This window comes from Colobus angolensis, unplaced genomic scaffold, assembly GCF_000951035.1.
Source record: "Colobus angolensis palliatus isolate OR3802 unplaced genomic scaffold, Cang.pa_1.0 Scaffold18, whole genome shotgun sequence".
Lineage (NCBI taxonomy): Eukaryota > Metazoa > Chordata > Mammalia > Primates > Cercopithecidae > Colobus > Colobus angolensis.
This window is the reverse complement of record NW_012114932.1, coordinates 9920397-9941891: the sequence shown is the minus strand read 5'-3', so window position 1 is coordinate 9941891 and position 21495 is coordinate 9920397. Positions and strand designations below refer to the sequence as shown.

The following is a 21495-nucleotide window of genomic DNA, read 5'->3' as shown; positions in this document are numbered from 1 at the left end:
GAGAAATCCCATCTCTACTAAAAATACAAAATTAGTCAGGCGTGGTGGCACATGCCCGTAATCTCAGCTACTCGGGAGGCTGAGGCAGGAGAATCTCTTGAACCCGGGAGGCAGAGGTTGCAGTGAGCCGAGATTTTGCCCTTGCACTCCAGCCTGGGCAACAAGAGTGAAATTCCGTCTCACAAAAAAAAAGAAAAAAAAAAATTCTAGTTACTTTTTTCTGAGACAGTCTCACTCTGTCACCCAGGCTGGAGTCAATTCAGTGGCACCATGTCGGCTCACTGCAACCTCTGCCACCCAGATTCAAGCGATTCTTATGTCTCAGACTCCCAAGTAACTGGGATTACAGGTGTGCGCCACCAAGTCCAGCTAATTTTTCGTATTTTTAGTAAAGACAGGGTTTCACCATGTTGCCCAGGCTGGTGTCTAACTCCTAAGCTCAGGTGATCCGCCCACGTCAGCCTCCCAAAGTGATAGGATTACAGGTGTAAGTCACTACACATGGCTTAAGAATTCCAGTCAGTTGAAAGCAAATATGGATAAGATTATGAATGAAGGGGATTCAGATTGTGATTTAATATTTATATGAGAAATATCATTGCTGAAACATTTCTCAGCATAAAGAAAGCCTACAGCTTCTGTAAACAGTTCTTCGAAGTTCTGCATTTAAAAGATAGCCAGTAATCTTTTTTCTATGACAAGCTGGTAGGTAGGTTTGAAAGGGAAAACAAATCAGTTCTAAATAGAGCAAGCATAAGGCAGCTGTGCTTAAAAAAAAAAAAAAAAAAAAAAATTCATGAGTGAACAAAGAAAACTTCTCAGACAGCCAAATACCAAAAATTCATACACCAAAGCATCATAGTTTATACCAGCATGATAGTGATTAATGCATCCTAAATGCTAACCTCACAAATTACCATACAAGCAAGCAATCCAACTCTCTATTAAGATATGGTCAGCCGGGCACGGTGGCTCACTCCTGTAATTCCAGCCCTTTGGGAGGCTGAGGCGGGTAGATCACCTGAGGTCAGGAGTTTCAGACCAGCCTGGCCAACATGGTGAAACCCCATCTCTACTAAAAATACAAAAATTAGCTGGATGCAGCGGTATGTGCCTCTAATCCCAGCTACTCGGGAGGCTGAGGCCAGAGAATCACTTGAACCTGGGAGGCAGAGGTTGCCTGAGCTGAGATTGTGCCACTGCACTCCAGCCTGGGCGACAAAGCAAGACTCCATCTCATTAAAAAAAAAAAGTCAATATTTATGCAATCAAACAAAATACACTATCACTGTGTATTTGATTCTGAACTAGAGCCCCTTAGAACACTCAAGTTATTAAGAACTCGAGGGGGGCGGAAGGATGACAAAAATGACAATATTTGACTTTCACCAAACATTTGCAATACAGAGTGGCTATGTTCTTGGAAAGGGGCCAAAGTATTTGATTCCTTTTTTTGATCAAAGAAGATTTATGATAGGAAGCAACTAGAAAACTTTCAAAATATTTTGGAAAGAAGTTATATTGAGTTCCTTTAATCTTGCTTGGAAAAAGAAATAAATGGAGGTGCAAAGGAAGAGAAAAACACAGGTTTGCTACCACCTGTTCTCATTAAGAGAGGCATTTTTTTGGTACATTTCCTCTCACAGTTTTCTTTGAAAAATGTTGTCCACCTATTCATCCCTTAGGGAATTATTAAACAACATACTAAAATAAAATGCAAACAAAAACAAAACCATCCCATACAAAGTTGAAGGAAAAATTAATCTAAGATTCAGATGCTTATGAAGGTTTACGAAGGAGGGACAGACAGGGTAAGGTTAAAAGGGTAAGCTTTCTGTTGCATATTTTCCAAAAAGGGAATGCAATTAGAAGATAAGCATCTAGTCAGTCCTTAATTAAAACAAGGTGGGATACCCATGATTCAGAGCAAGGTTAGGTTGCCCATCCCTAATATCTGCATGCCAGGTTTGCTTAAAGAGAATTATCGGTACAGTTCTCATACTAATATTTTTAGATATATTTTCCACTGGAAAGACATCAGTATGAGAAATAGTTTGTTGCTGAAAATAAAATGTTTCTCCTTTCAACTTTTTAAAGGCTTCTCCCTTTCCAGCGTTCCCTGTCCCAATCCTGAAATCCCTCCACCCAGAGTTCAAGTATTTTCCTTCTCTCTGTTAATGAAAACACACCACAATGATTGTAAGAATCTTACTAGATTTCCTCTTGTTTTGCCTCAATTCCTACATCAATCCAAACAATAAGGGCCTTTAAAACATTCCTAAATAACCTGCTGCTGCTGGCACCTAGGAGCCAACTGCAGCAATGTTAAGCAACAACAAATTTCATAGTTCAAGAGGCACAGTTAAGGGAAAAGGTTGCTCAGAAAATCACTCTTATTCAACACAAAGATCCTTAAAAATTGCATGAAATCAGTGAAGTAACTATAGAAACCAATTTCTTCAGCTCCATATCACACATCTCACACCTCAATTGTCTTTATTATCGTCTGCTGTCAGATCCTTAATCAGAAATGTGAACAGGCTTGATGATTTATTCAGGAGGGAAAAGAATCTGTAGGTCAAGTGAAAAATTTCACACACACACCCATACACACACTGCATCTTCAACCTTAGGTACTTTCATTTCATTCTGTTCTCAGCAGCTCTGGGGGCAACTCCAGTGAGATCCAATATTAAGGCTCAATTAAAATAAGCTCCAATTAGTGGAGCTTTTTTCTCTGGGGCTAGAAAAGTCAGGAAATGGATATTGGGAAATGTAAAAAGTCAGCTACTGAGAGGAGGCTGCAGACATAAATGAACTTATTTGTTGATTTCTACAGTTGCTATGCAGAGGCCTCTGGGAGTAAAAGCTTAACCAGTCTAAGCTATAAACTAAAACCCCTGCAGCTAAACATGAACTGTGTGAAACAAGGGCTCCATTCCAGAACAGAAAACTGCTGGGCCTAGAAAATTAAAAGCCAGAGGCATTTTCCATTTAAAACTAAATCCCAGTACCGCCTCCCAGCCAAAGAATTATAAGCAGTATCAGATTTACAAAACGAACAATTACCCTGGAAAAATGTAGCCTATTGTACAATCCCAGATGCTAAATCTCAAAAGTTTCTTTTTTTAAAAATCTCACATTATATTCCTCCAAGTATACTGCTGTAGTTTACAAAGACCCATTTCGAGACAGGCCTAAGCCTTGAAAATAAATTTTAAAAAGAGAGCACATAACTCATTGACCTCATTTGAAGTACTGCCCTTGCCTTTAGCAGTTCCTGTCCTTCCCCAAGGCTTCTGCAAATGGTATGCAACAGCAAAATAAACCCTGACCTAATTGCCAGGAGAGAGCTGCCAACCTTCCCTCAAACACAAAGACAAGCATGGTAACTTGAAAGTCCTACCTCTTTGGCTTTCTGCTTTAATCTCAGCTGTTCTGGATCTTCTTTATTAGAACGACTCTATCAAAGGAAAAGAAAATTTTAATAGAAATTACTAGTATCTAAACACCAAAGTTGCCATTAAATATTTAATAAACGACAATTTTCTCTAGTGATTGAATATCTTAGCTCCAGGGGAAAATGCCTCAATCCAGTCTAGCTGCACTCCCACCCTGGTTTCCCCTGCCCCCTCATCATCTGGGCTGGCTGCTGCAGTTCTAGCCTGGAGGAAGCTTATACTGAAAATGATGCTAACAATGTCAGTCAGGTCCAGTTGAGGCATGACGTTGTTCTTGTAGGAACACTGAAAACGAAAAAATTGGTGGTGCAGATGAAGAAAAAGAAAAAAAGAATAATTGTTGGTTTAAATGAATAAAAACAATCAATACTGGCTGATCTTCAGGTGAAGCCATTTGGGAAAACACTGGGTATTTCAAGGACTACTAAAATCAAGAATCTGACTAACCTTGAATGAAATCGCTCTCTTTAAAGGTATAATTTCTAAAACTGTAAGTAGAAAATACATCTCAGTATTTTAATTAAAATATCTTATCATCTTTGGGTCCTCTATAGCACTTAATAGAATGCTGTGCACCATGTTCAATAATTGTTTACTGGATGTCGCTTTCCATAGTACAGGACTGGCATCCGAAGAGAGTTGCTTTCTATATATTAAGCTATGATGGAACAAAGGGTAAGGAACTTTATTTCTGACACCATGAACATCAGTCCACTGGAAAACATGTTTGGGATATGTATATTCTTTTTTCTCATCATGACAAAGTTATTTAACTGCTTATAAATCTGAATATTTGTTCTATAAAATGCAACCTTAGCTAACTAAGCTATTAACTAGATAGTTAACTAAATAAAAGCTAAAAGTATTTTCATATTTACTAAGTTTACCTGATACATTTATTTATTTACCAGAACCTTTGGTTAAAGGAAAATATAAGAGATAGTCTTTAAATTTGAGTGCCTACTAATTTCAAAAATCTTAAATATCTACACAAAATTCAACCCAAAGCTGGTAAAATTTTTCTTCATTTTAGTTCCCAATCTACTAAGAAAATTTCATTTCAAGCCAACGACAAACCCTTTTATTATTCTAGTTATAGTATCACCAGAGAATGAGTCTGTGTATACATGTATTTATATTAAAATATGCATTATGTATATACATATATGTGGGTGTGTATATAATATTTTGCCCCAATATAAAATGGGCACATTTCGGTATCGAGCCTTTGTCAGTCATCCAATATTTATACTGGTCATCCGTAGTACAGATTCTACTCTGTGTGCCACTGTTCTAGCCCTTGGAGATAGATGACAAAGTAACTGTAGTAACTCAAGTAACTTACATTTTAAGAAGAGAAAAATAAATAACTTTATAAAAATGAAACACATTTATGATATGCAAAATATTAGTGATGGGTAAAAATACAAAACAAATAATTGCTGACACTGTTAAGTGCTGTAAAGGAAATTAAATAGGCCAGAGGCAGTGGCTCACATCTGTAATCCCAGTACTTTGGGAGGCCAAGGTGGGAGAACTGTTTGAGCTCAAATTCAAGACCAGCCTGTGTAATGAAGCAAGACCCTATTTCTACTAAAAATTTAAAAAATTAGCCAGGCATAGTGACTCGTGCCTATAGTTCCAGCTACTCGGCAGGCTGAGGTGGGTGGGTAGACTGCTTGAGCCTGGGAGATCAAGGCCTGCAGAGAGCTATTGTCATGCCACTGCACTCCAGCCTGGGCAACTGAATGAGACCTTGTTTCAAAATAAAATAAATTTAATTTGGGCATGGTGGCATGCATCTGTAGTCCCAGCTACTTGGGAGGCTGAGACCCAAGAATCCTTTGAACCCAGGAGGCAGAGGTTGCAGTAAGCTGAGATGGGGCCATTGCACTCCAGCTTGGGTAACAGAGCGAGACCCTATCTCCCAAAAAAAAAAAGATAATAATAATAACAATTTAAAAATAAAATATATATAATTTAAAAATCAAATTAAAAACAAAAATAAAGAAAATAGAATAATGTGATAGAGAAGTGTGGTGTGTACTTCTTTAGATAGGATGGTAAGGAAGACATCTATGAGAAGTGATATTTGAGTAGAGGTCTAAATGACAAAAAAGATGTGGTCATGCAAAGATCTGGAGGAAAACATTCCAAGCAGAAGGGACAATAATTGCTAAAGCCTTAAAATGGGAACATATTCGAGGAAAGAAAGATGGCCTATGTGGTTGAAGCAGAAAAAAGTTGAAAGAGAAAGGCTGGAGATCATGTGTTGCCTTGTAGACCATGATAAGGAATTGGGGGTTTAATGCTAGCTATAAAAACAATCCACTGGGCTGGGCACGGTAGCTCACGCCTGTAATCCCAGCACTTTGGGAGGCTGAGGCGGGCAGATCACCAAAGGTCAGGAGTTCGAGACCACCCTGGCCAACATGGTGAAACCCCGTCTCTACTAAAAATACAAAAAGTAGCCAGGCATGGTGGCGGGTACCTGTAATCCCAGCTACTTGGGAAGCTGAGGCAGGAGAAATGCTTGAACTCAGGAGGCGGAGGTAGGAGTGAGCCAAGACCACGCCATTGCACTCTAGCCTGGGCAACAACAGCAAAACTCCGTCTTGAAAACAACAACAACAACAAAAATCCACTGGCATGTTAGGAGCACAGGGGTGAGATGCCACTGATGTAACACTTTAAAAAAAAAAAAGAAAAAAAAAGGCTCTAGCCACTCTGTAGAGAATGCACTGTAGGGATCCAAGATTGAACGCAAAGGCACACAGAGCAATTTGTAGACTGCCCTAAAACAACTGTTGTGAAGTAGAGACTGACCGGAAAGATAAGGGCAGCGTGGACTAGCATCAAAGCACAGAAGATAATAAATGGTTGCATTCGAAACATATCTTTGCAGGTAAAACTGATCAGATTTGTTGACAGGATGGATGCTGGTGATGAAGTAAAGAGAGGAATCAAGGATGACTCCTGGGATTTTGGCCCAAGCATCTTGGAGGATGGTAATTGCAACTTTCTAAGAGTGTAGAGATCTAAGAAAAAGCAGATTTAGGGGAAGAGAACTCAATGGTCAGTTCAAGATACCTAGTCAGAAGTCTAATATCCTAAGTTGGGCACAAGTTTGGCACATTCAAGGAACAGAAAGGTCAGTGTGCCTGGAGCAGAGCAGGTGACAAGGCAAGCTCAGAGAGGTAGATGGGTGCCAAATAACATAAGGCCTTTTACAATTTGGTAGGAAGTTTACATTTTAAGTGCAACAGGAAGCCACTGAAAGCTTTTAAGCAAAAGAGACACACATGATTTGTTATAAAAACATTCTGACCATAGTAGGAGAAATAGAAGAATGGATTGTAGAAGGAAAAGGTTACTTAGAAGATAGTATAAAAGTCCAAGTGAAAGATGAATTAGACTAATGACAATAGTGATGAAGAAAAGTTGGATACATTTTAGAAATAAGATAGGAGGTGGTTTGGATGTGGGGAGAGAGGAGACACAGAATGGAGTTAAAGATGATGCCTATGTTTTTCAGCTTGAACGTCTGGGAAGACAGTGGTGTCATTTAGTCAAGAAAATCTATAAGAGTAAAAGGTATTTGGGGGGAGGAATAACAGGAGCTGTTTTGGACATATTAATTTTGAAATAACTATTAGCCAATGAAGTCATGTCAAGTAGGGAGTTAATGGTATGAGTCCAGATTTTCGTAATGCACGCTGAAATGGAGATACAAACTTAAGAGGGAATGAAGACAGAGAAGGTGGCATAGGATTGAAAGCTACTAAATCCAACATTTAGACGTCTGGTAAAGAAAGAAAAGCCAAAGGAGATAAAGAGCAAGTATAATACATTATTATAGTCAATAATAACTAAACTAGTATTTAATAGTTTATGACCTTGTTTACAACACAGTAAGTGGAAATAAAATACCAATAAACCACCTCATTACAATGACTAAGTGCTTACTTATCACACTTGAAGGCTCAAGAAAGAGCATCTTTCTGTTCCATCTTCCTGCTCTTCCCAGTGCAGTGGGTGTCAATGTGGGGACTGAGTGTGTGGGACAGCAGGAAGCAGCACAGTGACAAGGCTGTGGTGCCCCATATCCTTACGGGGAGTTGGGGCATGTGAAGGTATAGGCCAGTGGTGAAGAATACAAGGTGATGAGGGAGTAGAGGTCTCATCAAGGAATGGGTCTGTGAGTGTGGTGGCCAATTACACAGACAATGAAATGGGGTGGGGAATTTAGTAGTAGCAGACACAGGAGTCAGCCAGCATGGCTAGTTGAGAGATTAGTTACATCGATTAAATAACTGATAGAGGACATAAGTTAAATATGTCAAGGATAATGGGAGCCAAGTTTCTCAAGACTGGAGAATGTGTTTACAAACAGGGAGAGATTAAGGGTAGAAAGAACTCTGAGGCACTGGATTGGAGTTGCAGATATCCATATGAACTCACGGTTTTATAATATATACATAGATACAGAAATAGTTACAGATGGACATTTGTGTGTATATATATGTGTACATATACACATACCATATATACATTTCCTAGATCTGTCCACTGAGAAGGACCTACATGTAATGACACCCTTTTAGCAATGAGTATACCGTATGACCTAAGCTTGGTTTCTGAATGTCATCCTCAACTGAAAAGAAGGCAAGCTTCTTAGAGAAATGGCTGATTTCAGGGCTAAAGCATGAAAAGTATAAGCTGGGCCTGGAGTGCCTTGTGCCTGAAAGTGAGGACATGCTCAGTGAGTGATGGATGGAGGGACAGAAGATGGATGACTAAGGGACAGAAGGGCCAGCTGGAAGGGTCTCCCACTCAGGGGCAATTTGAGCAACAAAATAAATGATAGCAATGAATTACAACCTCTTAAGACAAAGAGAAATCATGAGCCCATACTAATATGAATAAAGAAAGAAAGCTCTTCCACATGGTAGGGTGCTAATAAAAGGAGGAGAGTTGATGGGAATAAAGATATGACATTTTGCAACCATGACAGAGGTAGCTGATTTAGGCAGACATCACAACAGACGCTATGGTTAACAAATGGAGGTTTGATGAGGAACTGGATATTGGCATGATCTTAGAATGCCTTCCTATGAAAAACTAATTGATTACAAAGGGAAAAATGAGGCTGGGCAATATAGTGAGATTGTATCTCTAAAAAACTAAAAAATTTATCCAGGTGTGGTGGCATGTGCCTGTAGTCCCAACTAGTTGGGGGGCTAAGATGGGAGGATTGCTTAAGCCCAAAAGGTCAGGGCTGCAGTGAGCAGTGATAACACCACTGCACTCTAGTCTGGGCAACAAAGCAAGACCCTGTCTCAAAAAAATAAAAATAAAAAACAAGAAGTGTGGGAGACGGCAAGTTTAAAATGCAGAGAACTAGTAGGTACCAATACGACCCTTTTGATATGATCAGCTGAGAAGAGTGTAGCATTTCTGTGCATTCCTGCCAAGCATGCTTGACCTAAGTCAAATCATAAGGAAATATCAGATGAGCCCTGGTTGAAGGTCATCCTACAGAAGGTTAGGCTTATACTATTGACAACTGTCAAGGGCATAAAAGAGAAAGACTGAGAAACCCTAAAAGAATCTGAAACGAGATGACAACTATCTGAAACACAAATTCCTGAATGGGAAAACGGACCATGAAAGAGAGACGTGGTTGAGCTAGCTAGTGAAATCAGAATGGGTGCTGTGCATTAGATGATAGTGTTACATATGAAAAAGTTGAGGAGTGGGGGTACATGATGTCTGAAGACTACTTTCAAAAAAATTAAGAAAAGAAAAATGGCTAGGCACAGGGTCTCATGCCTGTAATCCCAGCACCTTGGGAGGCTGAGGCAGGAGGACTGCTTGAGTCTAGGAATTTGAGACCAGCTTGAGCACTGTAGGGAGATCCTGTCTCTACAAAAACATCAAAATTTAGCCAGGCGTGGTGGTGTGTGCCTGTAGTCCCAGCTACTTAAGAAGCTGAGGTGGGAGGATTGCTTGAGCCTGACAGGTGAAGGCTGCAGCAAGCCACTGTACTCCAGCCTAGTGACAGAGTGAGACTCTGTCTCAAAAAGAAAAAGAAAAAAAAAAAAATAGAAAAGGAAACAGAAAGAGAAAGAGGAAAGAAAGGTAGGAGGGGAGAGGAAGAAAGAAAGGGAGGAAGAGAGAAAGTGGGGAAGGGAAGAAGAGAGGAAGAGAGGGAGAGGATTAATGATTGTGTGTATAGAAAGGGTAATGAAAAGGGTAGAGATAAGGCCGGACGCCGTGGCTCATTCCTGTTATCTCAGCACTTTGGGAGGCTGAGCTGGGCGGATCAAGCTCAGGAGTTAGAGACCACCCTGGGCAACATGCTGAAACTCTACTAATATACAAAAAAATTTGCTGGGCATGGTGGTGAGCGCCTATAGTCCCAGCTACTCAGGAGGCTAAGATAGGAGAATTGCTGGAGGCTGGGAGGCAAAGGTTGCAGTGAGCTGAGATCGTGCCACTGCACTTTAGCTTGAGCTACAGAGTGAGACTGTCTCAAAAAACAAAAAATAAAACAAAAAGGGTAGAGATGAAGCAAATGCAGTAAAATGTTAAAATTGGGGGAATCTAGAAAAGGGGGCTGAGAGTACTTTGTACAGTTTTGGCAATTTTTTCTGTATTAAATAATTTCAAAATAAATCAGTTTTTTTTTGTTTTATTGATTGATTGATTGATTGATTGATTGATTGGAGATGGAGTCTTGCTCTGTCACCAGGCTGTAGTGTAGCGGCGCAATCTCAGCTCACTGCAATCTCCGCCTTCCAGGGTTCAAGCGATTCCCCTGCCTCAGCCTCCTCAGTAGCTGAGGCATGCACCACCACACCCGGCTAATATTTGTATTTTTAGTAGAGATGGGGTTTCACCATGTTGGCCAGGATGGTCTCAATCTCCTGAACTCGTGATCTACCCACCTCAGCCTCCCAAAGTGCTGGGATTACAGACATGAGCCACTGTGCCCAGCCTCAAAATAAATTAGTTTTTAAAAAAGCAATTGCTATGTGATTAGGAACAAATACTCTAAAAAGGAAAGCTATCAGCAACACTAGAAACTAAAACAAATGTGTTTAAAACAAAAATTAAGACTCCAGTGCTCAGCCTTTAAGATTTCTCAAAATGGCCCCAAGCCTATGAAGAAATGTGGAGCTTCAAAATGGAAACTGTAGCGGAATTAGCTTTTACCTCATCTGACACTAATAGCCCAGGTAAACGTTTAAATAAGGGAGAATGGAAATAAATAGCCTCGGCCAGGTGGTGGCTCACGCCTGTAATCCCAGCACTTTGGGAGGCCAAGGAAGGCAGATCACCCGAGGTCAGGAGTTCCAAGACCAACCTGGCCAACATGGTGAAACCCTGTCTCTACTAAAACACACACACACACACAAAATTAGCCAGGCATGGTTGCAGGTACCTGTAGTCCTAGCTACTCAGGAGGTTGAGGCAGAGAACTGCTTAAACCCAGGAGGCAGAGGTTGCAGTAAGCCGAGATCATGCCACTGCATTTCAGCCTGGGTGACAGCATAAGACTCTGTCTCCAAAAATAAAATAAAATAAATAAGCCTCACCATTCTTTTACTCTATTTCCACCCAGCCTGTATTTTGTTCCAAATTACTAATTTTACCCATAACCTTCCTGTCTACTTTCCAAATTTTCCTCTCTCAACTTCAACTTGGCATGTATCAAATTGGATTCCTAAAGAGACCCTGAAATTTTACAAAACATTTCAGCTGGGGTTGAGGATAGGGAGAGCACACAGGAAATGTGAGAAGACAAAAGATTATGATTCATTAAACTAAATGAACTGAAAGCCACCACATCATCCTGGCTGTGAGACATCCTATTAGTAATTTCATTTTAGGAAATCCTCTAGAGAAATCTAAAGGCCTAATAAAACCAAGACAGTCAACCAATGATAAAGCCACCTCTGACCACACTGCCAGGCCACGTTCACTCATAAATCACACTGGCTCTTACCTTGGCTGCCTTAAGTAACATTTCTCTTTCTTCTAAATCCTTTCTCTGCTTCTCCAATTGATCCAGCTTTTCAAGAAATTTGAGCTGTGACCTGGTATCACTACACAGGATGTAATTTTCACTTGCCTGGGAAAAAAAAAAAAACAGAAAGTCTTATAATGATCATGGGCCACACATTCTACATTAGGTACTGCATAAACCCGCTAAAGACAGGAATACCAACATAAATAGGAAGCTAAACTTTCAGAAGGTAATGATTTTGTTTCTATTAAGCAAACACCCCCCCATACCCACTCCACCAGAAAAGAAACTTTAATCATCCTTAAAATTTGAGAGGTGATTAACCAGTTATGTTTCAAAGAACTTTGCTAGTAAACATCACTGCAGGGTGTAGAGGGAGGAATTAAGCCAAGCAGATCCTTCCAACAATAGGAAGTAGAAACTAAAGAGTGTTCCATTCACCAGTAACCTAAATCTTTTTAGATTATTATCTACGTCAGCAGAAATTAATGTAAGTAATTAAATCTTAGTTTTGTGAAAGACAAAAAGCAAGAAACAATGACTTCACTGAAAAATACACCAAAGATGAAAGTTATCACCTTGGTTACCATGGTTAGATTGGTTTAACCTTGACAACCGAATATAACTTCTATCAAAATACAACCCAAGTTAAGATGGCAAACATTAAAATCTTGAAATGCTATTTTGAGGATTACTCAGAGGTGTGAATTTGGACAGAAGCTGTGGTCAAAGAAATTTAGTATACAATTTATAAATGAGAGCCATAACAGACATACAAATTGTCTTAATTGTTCCATAAAATGATAAAATACAAATTGCTCAATTTATTCTGTGGGTGTAAAACAGTGCTTTCCCACCTAAATATTTTCTAATTTTCTTCACCTATATAGCTGCCTCTTTCTCCTCTATGAGTGTGTATAGCAAGAGTGGGGGATGGGGTTAGGGGAGGTGATGAAACAGGGAGAACTTTCTAATCAATGTTTAAGACATCTTGCTATCTACTCATCTCAATAATTCGGATATTCAAGAGAAACTGTATAGTAGAAAAATCGAAGGTCTTTAAACAACAGTCAGTGCCTGGCCTGGAAATCATGAGTACCACACCACTCCTATCTTTGTTTTATCCCCCTGCTTATGGCTGATTCAATTAACTGGGACTGAGGGATTTCATATGCCCAAGATTCTTTTTAAATTAAATTTTTATTGTTGGTATTTAACTAGATCAAAAGAGTATTACATAGTTTAAGGAACAAGGATATATTAGTGCTACTTATTTTACTTCATGTTTAATACAAAAAGATTCTCAACTGTTTTTAAAGTTAAACAACACAAGATAGAATATGGAATACATTATAAGCTAACCATAGAGGTTAAATATAATAACCAGTGGTTTCTTAAATACTTAATCTTTACCATTTTTGTGTTTAGACACTCTGGAAATAGTTTAATGATGGGATTTAATTTAAAAGGGACAGCAAATACTAAATTAAAAAGGGGCACAGACTTTTTAAATTTTAGCCCAATCATATTCCCATGCTAAGATTCCTTCCTCTCTCTCCCCCAACTCATATACAACGACCTCTGACATTCGCATCCTTTTCTCTTCCATATCACAATGAGTGCCTTCCCTATTCATATTAAGTGCCTTCCCTATTCACATTAAGTCTATAAACAAATGAGTGCCTTCCCTATTCATATTAAGTCTATAACCTTATTTAAACAACAGTAACCCCAATCTTATGTTGCTTCCTGTATACCTACCTGACCTAACTGAAGACTTCATGCACCAACAGAGTAGGGCTTTACAATGTTAAGGCCACTGCATATTAAATGGTTTAGCCATGAAAATGTAATGACCCAGACCAAATGATATCGGCACCATCAAATGAATCCCATCTAAAGCAACCAGTATATACCTTTCAACTGGAAAACTCTGAATGAAGCTTCTCCATGGCCATAGGCACACAGGCGACTATAATATATCTTCAGTGGGAAAACACCTGGTACCCAGATCAAAAGCTCTGTACTACAAGTCACTTTCTACTTACTTACTTAGATCTCAGTTTATGACTAATGATTAATTAAAGAATTATAGCAAGCCAGGTGAAAGATTATCTAAAGTAAATGGATGTTCCAGAGTGGAAAGAGATGGGGGGGATTTCACTTTTTTAATAACAGTAACTCACTTTTATAAAATCTATGGGGTAGAATTTCCTACACTGTACAGATAAAAATAAATACTATCAGGGATGAACTGAAATACAAGGACAGGGATAAAGCTGGGACATAAAGATTATTACAAACAAAGATTAAAAAATAAGGGTTATTTTAAACTGAATCCAAATATAACCAAATGATAATTATTTTGACTTAAATGGGCTGATAATCTTTTGTTATTTTCTATATATGCAAAGGTAGACGGTGGCATTAGCTGTATTAATGAATGAGTGTAGGAAAAGGAAAGCTCAGGAAAATCAGTCAGAATAGGTAATATACAAGACAGCAGGTTAAGGAGGTGTTAGCTTTAAGCTAACTTAGTGAGGTCTTCCAGGTGGGGGAGATACTATCCATTTTGCCTACTGCAACTAAATGTTTGGAAATATGCTACTGATATACAACAAAAGAAGTCCAGCTGAAAGCTATACACAACAGAGCTTTGAATGCCATTCAATAAACACTACTTTAAAAAATTCTATTCCATTGTAAATTATACTTATTATGTTTTATATAGAAACTGCCTACTATAAATCAAGATGTACTCATGTGGCCAGGCACGGTGACTCACCCTTGTAATCCCAACACTTTGGGAGGCCAAGGCGGGTGGATTGCTTGAGGCCAGGAGTTTGAGACCAGCCTGGCCAACATGGCGAAACCCCACCCCTACTGAAAAAGGTATTCATGTATCTCTGAAACAGCAGTGTGATTAAGGCAGAAGTAGGGAGAATACAAGTTTGAAAAACTGTAAGATAGTTTAAAAAGTTAAACTAGTAAGTCAAAAATATGTCTATAATTTTCCCACATCACAAAATTAAAGCTAAGCTGATAACAATCCAAACTAGATTGTAGATTTAGGATGTTAATTGTAATCTCTATGGTAATGGCTCAGAAGATATCTAAATACATCCAAAACGAAATGAGAAGGGGATCAAGATGGAACAAAACAAAAACAATCAATTAAACATAAGAAGCAGAGGAAGTGAGGAACACAAAACTTATAAGGCATACAGAAAACAAACAGCAAAACAGAAGTTATTTCTTATCAGTAATTGCATTTTAAGTGTAAATGGATTAAGCTCTTCAAAGAGACTAGCAGAATGAATTTTAAAAAATGATCAAACTATATGCTGTCTACAGTTCAGTTGAAACCATATCAATACGTTGAAAGTGAAAGGATGGAAAAAGATATTCCATGCAAGTAACAAAAGAAATATCAGACAGTATAGACTTTAAGTACAAAACTGTGAAAAGAGATAAAGAAATTATTATATATTGATAAAAAGGTCAATTCATCAAGAAGATACACACATCAAACCAGAGTTCTCAAATATACGAAGCAAACAAACATTGATAGAATTTTGTTTTAAAAACAGTTCCACAGCATGGGCAACATAATGAGTCTCCATTTCAAAAAAAAAACCAATTAGTTGGGACGGTGGCACACGCCTGTTAGTCTTAGCTACTGGAGAAGCTGAGGTGAGAGGGTGGCTTGAGCCCAGGAGTTCGAGGTTGCAATGACCTATGATTGCACCACTGCCCTCCAGCCTGGGTGACAGAGTGAGACCCTGTCTCTAAAACAAAAAGAAAAAAAAAGAGTTCCACAATAGTTGAAGATTTTAATACCGCACTTTCAATAATGAATAGAACATCCAGATGGATGGTCAATGAGGAAACAGAGGACTTAACATCATAAACCAACTATATCTATCAGACATCTGTGAAACAAAAGCAGAATACACATTCTTGTCAAGTGCACATGAAACATTCTCCAGGATACAATGTATGTTAAGTCATAAAACAAGCCTCAATAAATTTTAAATGAATGATTCATACCAAGTATCTTCTCTGACCACAACTGAATGCAGCTAGAAACCAACAACAAAAGGAAAACTGGAAAATTCCCAGATATTTGGACATTAAACAACATACTCTTAAACAGTCACAAAGCATCAATAAATCTCAAAAGAAATGAGAAAATATTTAAAGATAAATGAAAACGACAACACAACATACCAAAACTTATGGAATGCAGTGAAAGCAGTACTCAGAGGGAAATGTATAGCAGTAAATGCCTACATTACAAAAGAAAGATCTCAAATAAAAGACCTAACTTTACATCTTATGAAACTAAAAAAAAAGGAGCAAACTAAGCCTGAATCTTAGAAAGAACAAAATAATATAAAAACTAGAGTGGAGATAAATGAAATTGAAAATAGATAAACAAAAGAGAAAATTAATAAAACTACAAATTGCTTCTTTGAAAAGCTCAACAAAATCAACACACCATTCGCTTTACTAGCAAAGAAGAAAAAGAGAGAAGATGCAAATAACAAAAATCAGTAATGTAAGGGAAATCATTACCATTGACCTTACAGAAATAAAAGGTTACAAGAGAGTATTATAAACTGTCCTATGCTAACAAATTAGATAACCTAGGCGAAATGAAAAAATTCCTAGAAACACAAAATTAATATCTTTATTTATTTTTGTGTGTTTCTAGGAATTATAAAATACTGATATTAATGTTTTGTTTTTGTCATAGCTTTTTATCCTGTTGATCACATATTCCTAAGTCAGTCCAGCAAATTTTCACAAAGATTTATGCAAGTGAGGACCTCAGCAATCATATGTAGTTTTTCCAACATTCTAAATGAAACAGAAAGGAAAAAAAAAAATAATATGATTCCTCCAGGGAACTTACTGGTAGTATAGTAGCTGACAATTTCCTAGTTTCCTTTAACCTTTGACTAGGATATCACGGCAATGACCATTCTTTCAAATTCAAAATCTCTTAAGGTTACCTACATACCATCTTGTTCAAAATCTAGCTATAAACATTTCTTGAAAAAAGGGAAACAGTTATCTTATTTATTTATTTATTTATTTTCATTTCAGGTTACTTTCTCTTTTCATCCCTAATCACCCAATATATTTGCCCTCCTCCAAAACCACATGAAATGCTTTTACCTTGATAACAGCAAGTCATTTGGTTCCTACCACTAGGGATACAAGCTATTCCTGCATTTAGTTTTTTTAATAAAAGTAGCCAATAACACTAAGTAGCATCAATATGAGCACTCAATGCAATCATTTAACTTATTAAAAGGAACAGAGGATGAACAAGTGGAAACATCTAATGTAGAACATAAGGACTATAGTTAGTAATATATTGTTTTCAGGATTTCTGCTAAATGAGTAGATTATAGCTGCTCTTGCCACGGGGGAGAAAATGGGTATATTTGAGATAATGAAAATGTTTATTTGTTCAACTAAATAGTAATAATTTTACTATATATGTGTATCTTATAACATGTTGTATACCTTAAATATTAATACATACAATAAAATTTATTTTAAAATAAATTAATCTCTGCAAAACTGAAAGGCAAAAAAAAAAAGGAACAGGAATGCTAGGAGAGTGCAGAACACTGAAGAGAACACAAGTAGCCAATATTCCATTCTAACGTATCCTTCCTTCCCCATCAAAAGCTTAAGAAAGAGAAGCCTCGGGCAGAACAGATACATATTTCAATCTACAGTGACATAGAAGCTTTTAATATCATTCTGAACTCCATTTTAATTGTATTTGTCATGTAAGCATATCTAAATAAGACAAGAATGAGACTTTGATTTTTCTACTAATACGAAATACAAGTCTCAACCATTCCTTTAAAAATGTGTTTAGAATATCAATCCACACCCAAAAGACTACCTATAACACTCGAGAGTTTATACTTCTTTAACGATTTCCTTTACCTTGTAAGTAGTCATTCGATGCTGAGCAATTGCAGTCAGTTTTTCTAGAAGGCCTCGTAGTCGTTCCTGTGTTGCATGGGAGATCAAGTTCACAGCATCAGAGTTAAGTTCTGTAATGTCATGCTTTTTACCTGCGGAAGCAGAGAAAATCCATTACGTGTTTTAGTAGTGGCTGATAATTGAAATAATTAGCACAGCAGGTATTCTGTTCCCCCTGGAAGTCATACCCATTATGAATAAAGGTTTGGAGATTATGATTTTCCTAGTAAAGTCACAACTTCAAAGATCTTAGACATTACATTAATAAAACCTAGCCTGAAGCCTCAGAAAATATAGACATTGTTTCACTTAGCCTCTAGAATCATTCTCCTTGCAAGGTCATTTATAGGACAAAGTTAATAAGAACACAAATCAAGTCTACTGTTCAGGGAGGAAAATGGTAACTGCAGAAATTAGTACCATATTCTGTTAATTTTAGTAATTAAAAAAATAGAAAATTACATTTCGCCCTGTTTGACACTGTTAACAATTTATGACATTTATTTAAATGAATTCAGATTGTGAGTCTCTGTTAATGTCTTGTCTACAAGACGTATCTATATTCCTTTTGTCTATTACCAATCATGTTTACTTTGCACTAACTGATGTTCTGATATATTCACTTAGTAGTCAATTTACAAGTTCAAATGGGTTCAAAACCTCATCGTTTCACCTACCTATCTGAATAACTTCTCTCTCACTAGATTTCCTTTCCATGAATAAACCAAACTTCTTCCTTCTGCTAACTAGCAAGAAAGTTTCAGGAAAACAATTTGGACCACATACTCAGAGTCAGAAGTTCATTTATAAATCAACCTTATCAGTATTTAAATAGTACTTCTCAGCCCAGTGAAACCACTTATATCAACAACGGCCTAAATCTAAAGATACAGGCAGTTAGGTAATCTATTTTAAATGAGCTTTTTAAAAAGCACTGCTGTGATTGTTTTCAACATATACACATGAATTTTTAAAATATTATAGTTTGATTTTTTATTTTAATTTATCTGAAATATACTCTTATATTCTCATCAAAGGGTGAACTACAGAAAAAAATGCTTGAATTAAAAGTCAACAACTCAAATACATTCTTTGATACTATATAATGAAAGCAAATAGGAAGATACAAAATTAATCAACTTCTTCTAAACCAGCCCTTCAAAATGTAAGTCATTACTTGTAACAAAGCTGAATTCCTCTCTAATCTCAGATTCAGGCAGGGAAAAATATTCTACAAAGTCAATTCTATTTTAATAAAACCCTCAGCATGGCCAGGCATGGTGGCACACGCCTATAACCCCAGCACTTTGGGAGGGCAAGGCAGGTGGATCACCTGAGGTCAGGAGTTCGAGACTAGCCTAACATGGTGAAACCCCGTCTCTACTAAATACAAAAAAAATAGCTGGACATGGTGGTGCATGCCTGTAATCCGAGCTACACGGGAGGCTGAGACAGGAGAATCGCTTGTACCTGGAAGGCAGAAGTTGAAGTGAGCCAAGATCACACCATTGCACCCCAGCCTGGGCAACATGAGCAAAACTGCGTCTCGAAAAATACAAAAATTAAAATAAAACCCTCAGCATAAACAAATAGTGGGGCCTTCTATAAAAGAAAAAGCACAATCTTATTTTTTATATTATTATTTATTTTTTTATTTTTTTATTTTTTGAGATGGAGTCTTGCTCTGTCATCCAGGCTGGAGTGCAGTGGTGCAATCTCCGTTCACTGCAACCTCTGCCTCCCAGGTTCAAGCAACTCTCCTTTCTCAGCCTCCCATGTAGCTGGGATTACTTACAGGCATGCGCCACCACACCTGGCTGATTTTTTTTTTTTTTTTGTATTTTTAGTAGAGTTGGGGTTTCATCATGTTGGCCAGGCTAGTCTCAAACTCCTGATCTCAAGTGATCTGCCCATCTCAGCTTCCCAAAGTGCTGGGATTACAGGTGTAAGACACCACACCCGGCCTATTACTATTATTTTTGAGACAGGGTCTCACTCTGTCAACCTGGCTGGAATGCAGTGGAACAATCACAGCCCACTGCAACTTCAACCTTCCAGGCTCAAGCAATCCTCCCACCTCAGCCTGCTGAGTAGCTAGAAGCACAGGCATGTGCCAACAGGCCTAGCTAATTTCTTTAGGTTTTTGAAGAGATTGAGTCTCACTATGTTGCCCAGGCTGGTCTCTAGCTTCTAGGCTAAAGCAATCCTCCTGCCTCAGCCTCCCAAAGTGCTGGGATTATAGGTACAAGGCACCTTAGTGTTTGAAGAGGAACCTCTGAAAATAATTTCATATGTACTCATAAAACAGAAGTAATTCATCCAACATAAAAATATACATATCTTTTAAATACTAGAAATAAACAAGTGCTGAGATTAAACAACTCCAGCGTTTAGGGAACAAGCAAATGTTGTAATGTCTTCATTAAATTGGTAATAAAATACAACTTAAAAATTACAAAGTAAAACACTGTAGAAAAATTCCATTTTAAAACAAAACACCCTTTTTAACAAAATCAACAAAACTGATTAAGATCTAGTTGGTGCTTGAACACCAGTTATGTGATTTTACTGAATGTCTATGCAATTTAATTTAGGTAATTGGAAAAAAAAAAAAAACACTGCCATTTTATCTGTTAACATTATTCAAGTAGAAAAATCCTTTTTCCAAAAACAAAATCTTTGGGTAAATTTGTAATTTCTATTTTTAAGAAATAGCCTTGGTTCTGAACCATTCTACAAGGACGGAATTTTATTATAAATGGAAAACATCCCTAGAAATATGTAACTGCATTCACTCTATGACCTTACTTTAAAAAAAAAAAAGGGGGGGCTTAGATAATTCAGAAGTAAGAATTCTTGAAGTTTCCCATATTATTTGACAAGTTTGTACTTCATCACTAAGAACTGAAAATGATTTAAGCCCAGGAGTTCAAGATCAACCTGGGCAACAGAGTGAGACCCTGTCTCTACAGAAAAATACAAAAATTAGCCAGACTTAGTAGTGCGCGCCTGTAGTCCCAGCTACTTCAAAAGGTTGAGGCAGGAGGATCACTTGAGCCTGGAAAGTTGGGGCTGCAGTGAGCTGTGACAGCACCACTGCACTCCAGCCTGGGCAACAGAGCAAGACCACATCCCAAAAATAATTTTTTTCTTTTTTAAAAAGAAATAAAAATGCAAATAGTTATTCCCTTATTGTGTTAAATTAGAGGTCACCAAACTATGGCTAACAGGCTAAATCTGTTCACTCTTTGTAAGTGAAGTTTTATGGGGATACAGTTGCATGGACTAAATGTTTGCATCTCCCCAAAAATCATTCATGTTGAAGCTCTAATGCCAGTGAGATGGTATTTGGAGTTGGCGCCTTTGGGAGACAATTAGGTCATAAAAGTACTGCCTTCACCCTAAGAAGAGACCAGAGAGCTAGCTAGTTATCCTTCTGCCACATGAAAACATAGCAAGATGGCTGTCTGAATAGCAGAAAGAAGGCCTTCACCAAGAATCCAACCGTGCTAGCACCCTGATCTCAAATGGCCAACCTCCAGAACTATGAGAAATAAACATTTGCTGTTTAAGCCATCCAATTTATGGTATTTTGTTACAGCAGTCCAACATGACTAAGACGGTAACTGTGTCCATTTGTTTACATACTGTCTATGGCTGCTTTTGTACTATGACAGCCTAATTGAGCAACTGTGACAGAAACCATATAACCTACAAAAGTGGCAAATATTATCTGCCCTTTGAAGGAAAAAGTTGCTTATCCCTGTCCTAAGTGATCAAAACTGCTTTTAATGCCAAAAAATTTTCTATTTTATAATCAAGGTTTAAACCAAACTGGAAATAAAATTTGGAAGGAGGCTGGGCACAGTGGCTCATGACTGTAATTCCAGTATTTTGGGAGGCCAGCATTTTGGATGACCTGACATCAGGAGTTCAAGACCAGCCTGGCAAAATGGTGAAACCCCATCTCTACTAAAAATACAAAAAATT

At 37.8% G+C, this 21495-nt stretch overlaps 1 protein-coding gene across 2 annotated transcripts in view; it reads right to left on the bottom strand.

Moving 5' to 3' along the window:
* TAF4B (TAF4b RNA polymerase II, TATA box binding protein (TBP)-associated factor, 105kDa) overlaps positions 1–21495 on the bottom strand; it is a 167331-nt gene that overhangs the window by 59722 nt on the left and 86114 nt on the right. For both annotated transcript variants that reach the window (XM_011939288.1, XM_011939289.1), the window contains exons 11-13: positions 17467–17597; positions 11473–11598; positions 3407–3463 (exon numbers count right to left, since the gene is read on the bottom strand). In XM_011939288.1, the coding sequence (XP_011794678.1) occupies positions 3407–3463; positions 11473–11598; positions 17467–17597 (314 nt within the window). The remainder of the gene's footprint in view (positions 1–3406; positions 3464–11472; positions 11599–17466; positions 17598–21495) is intronic.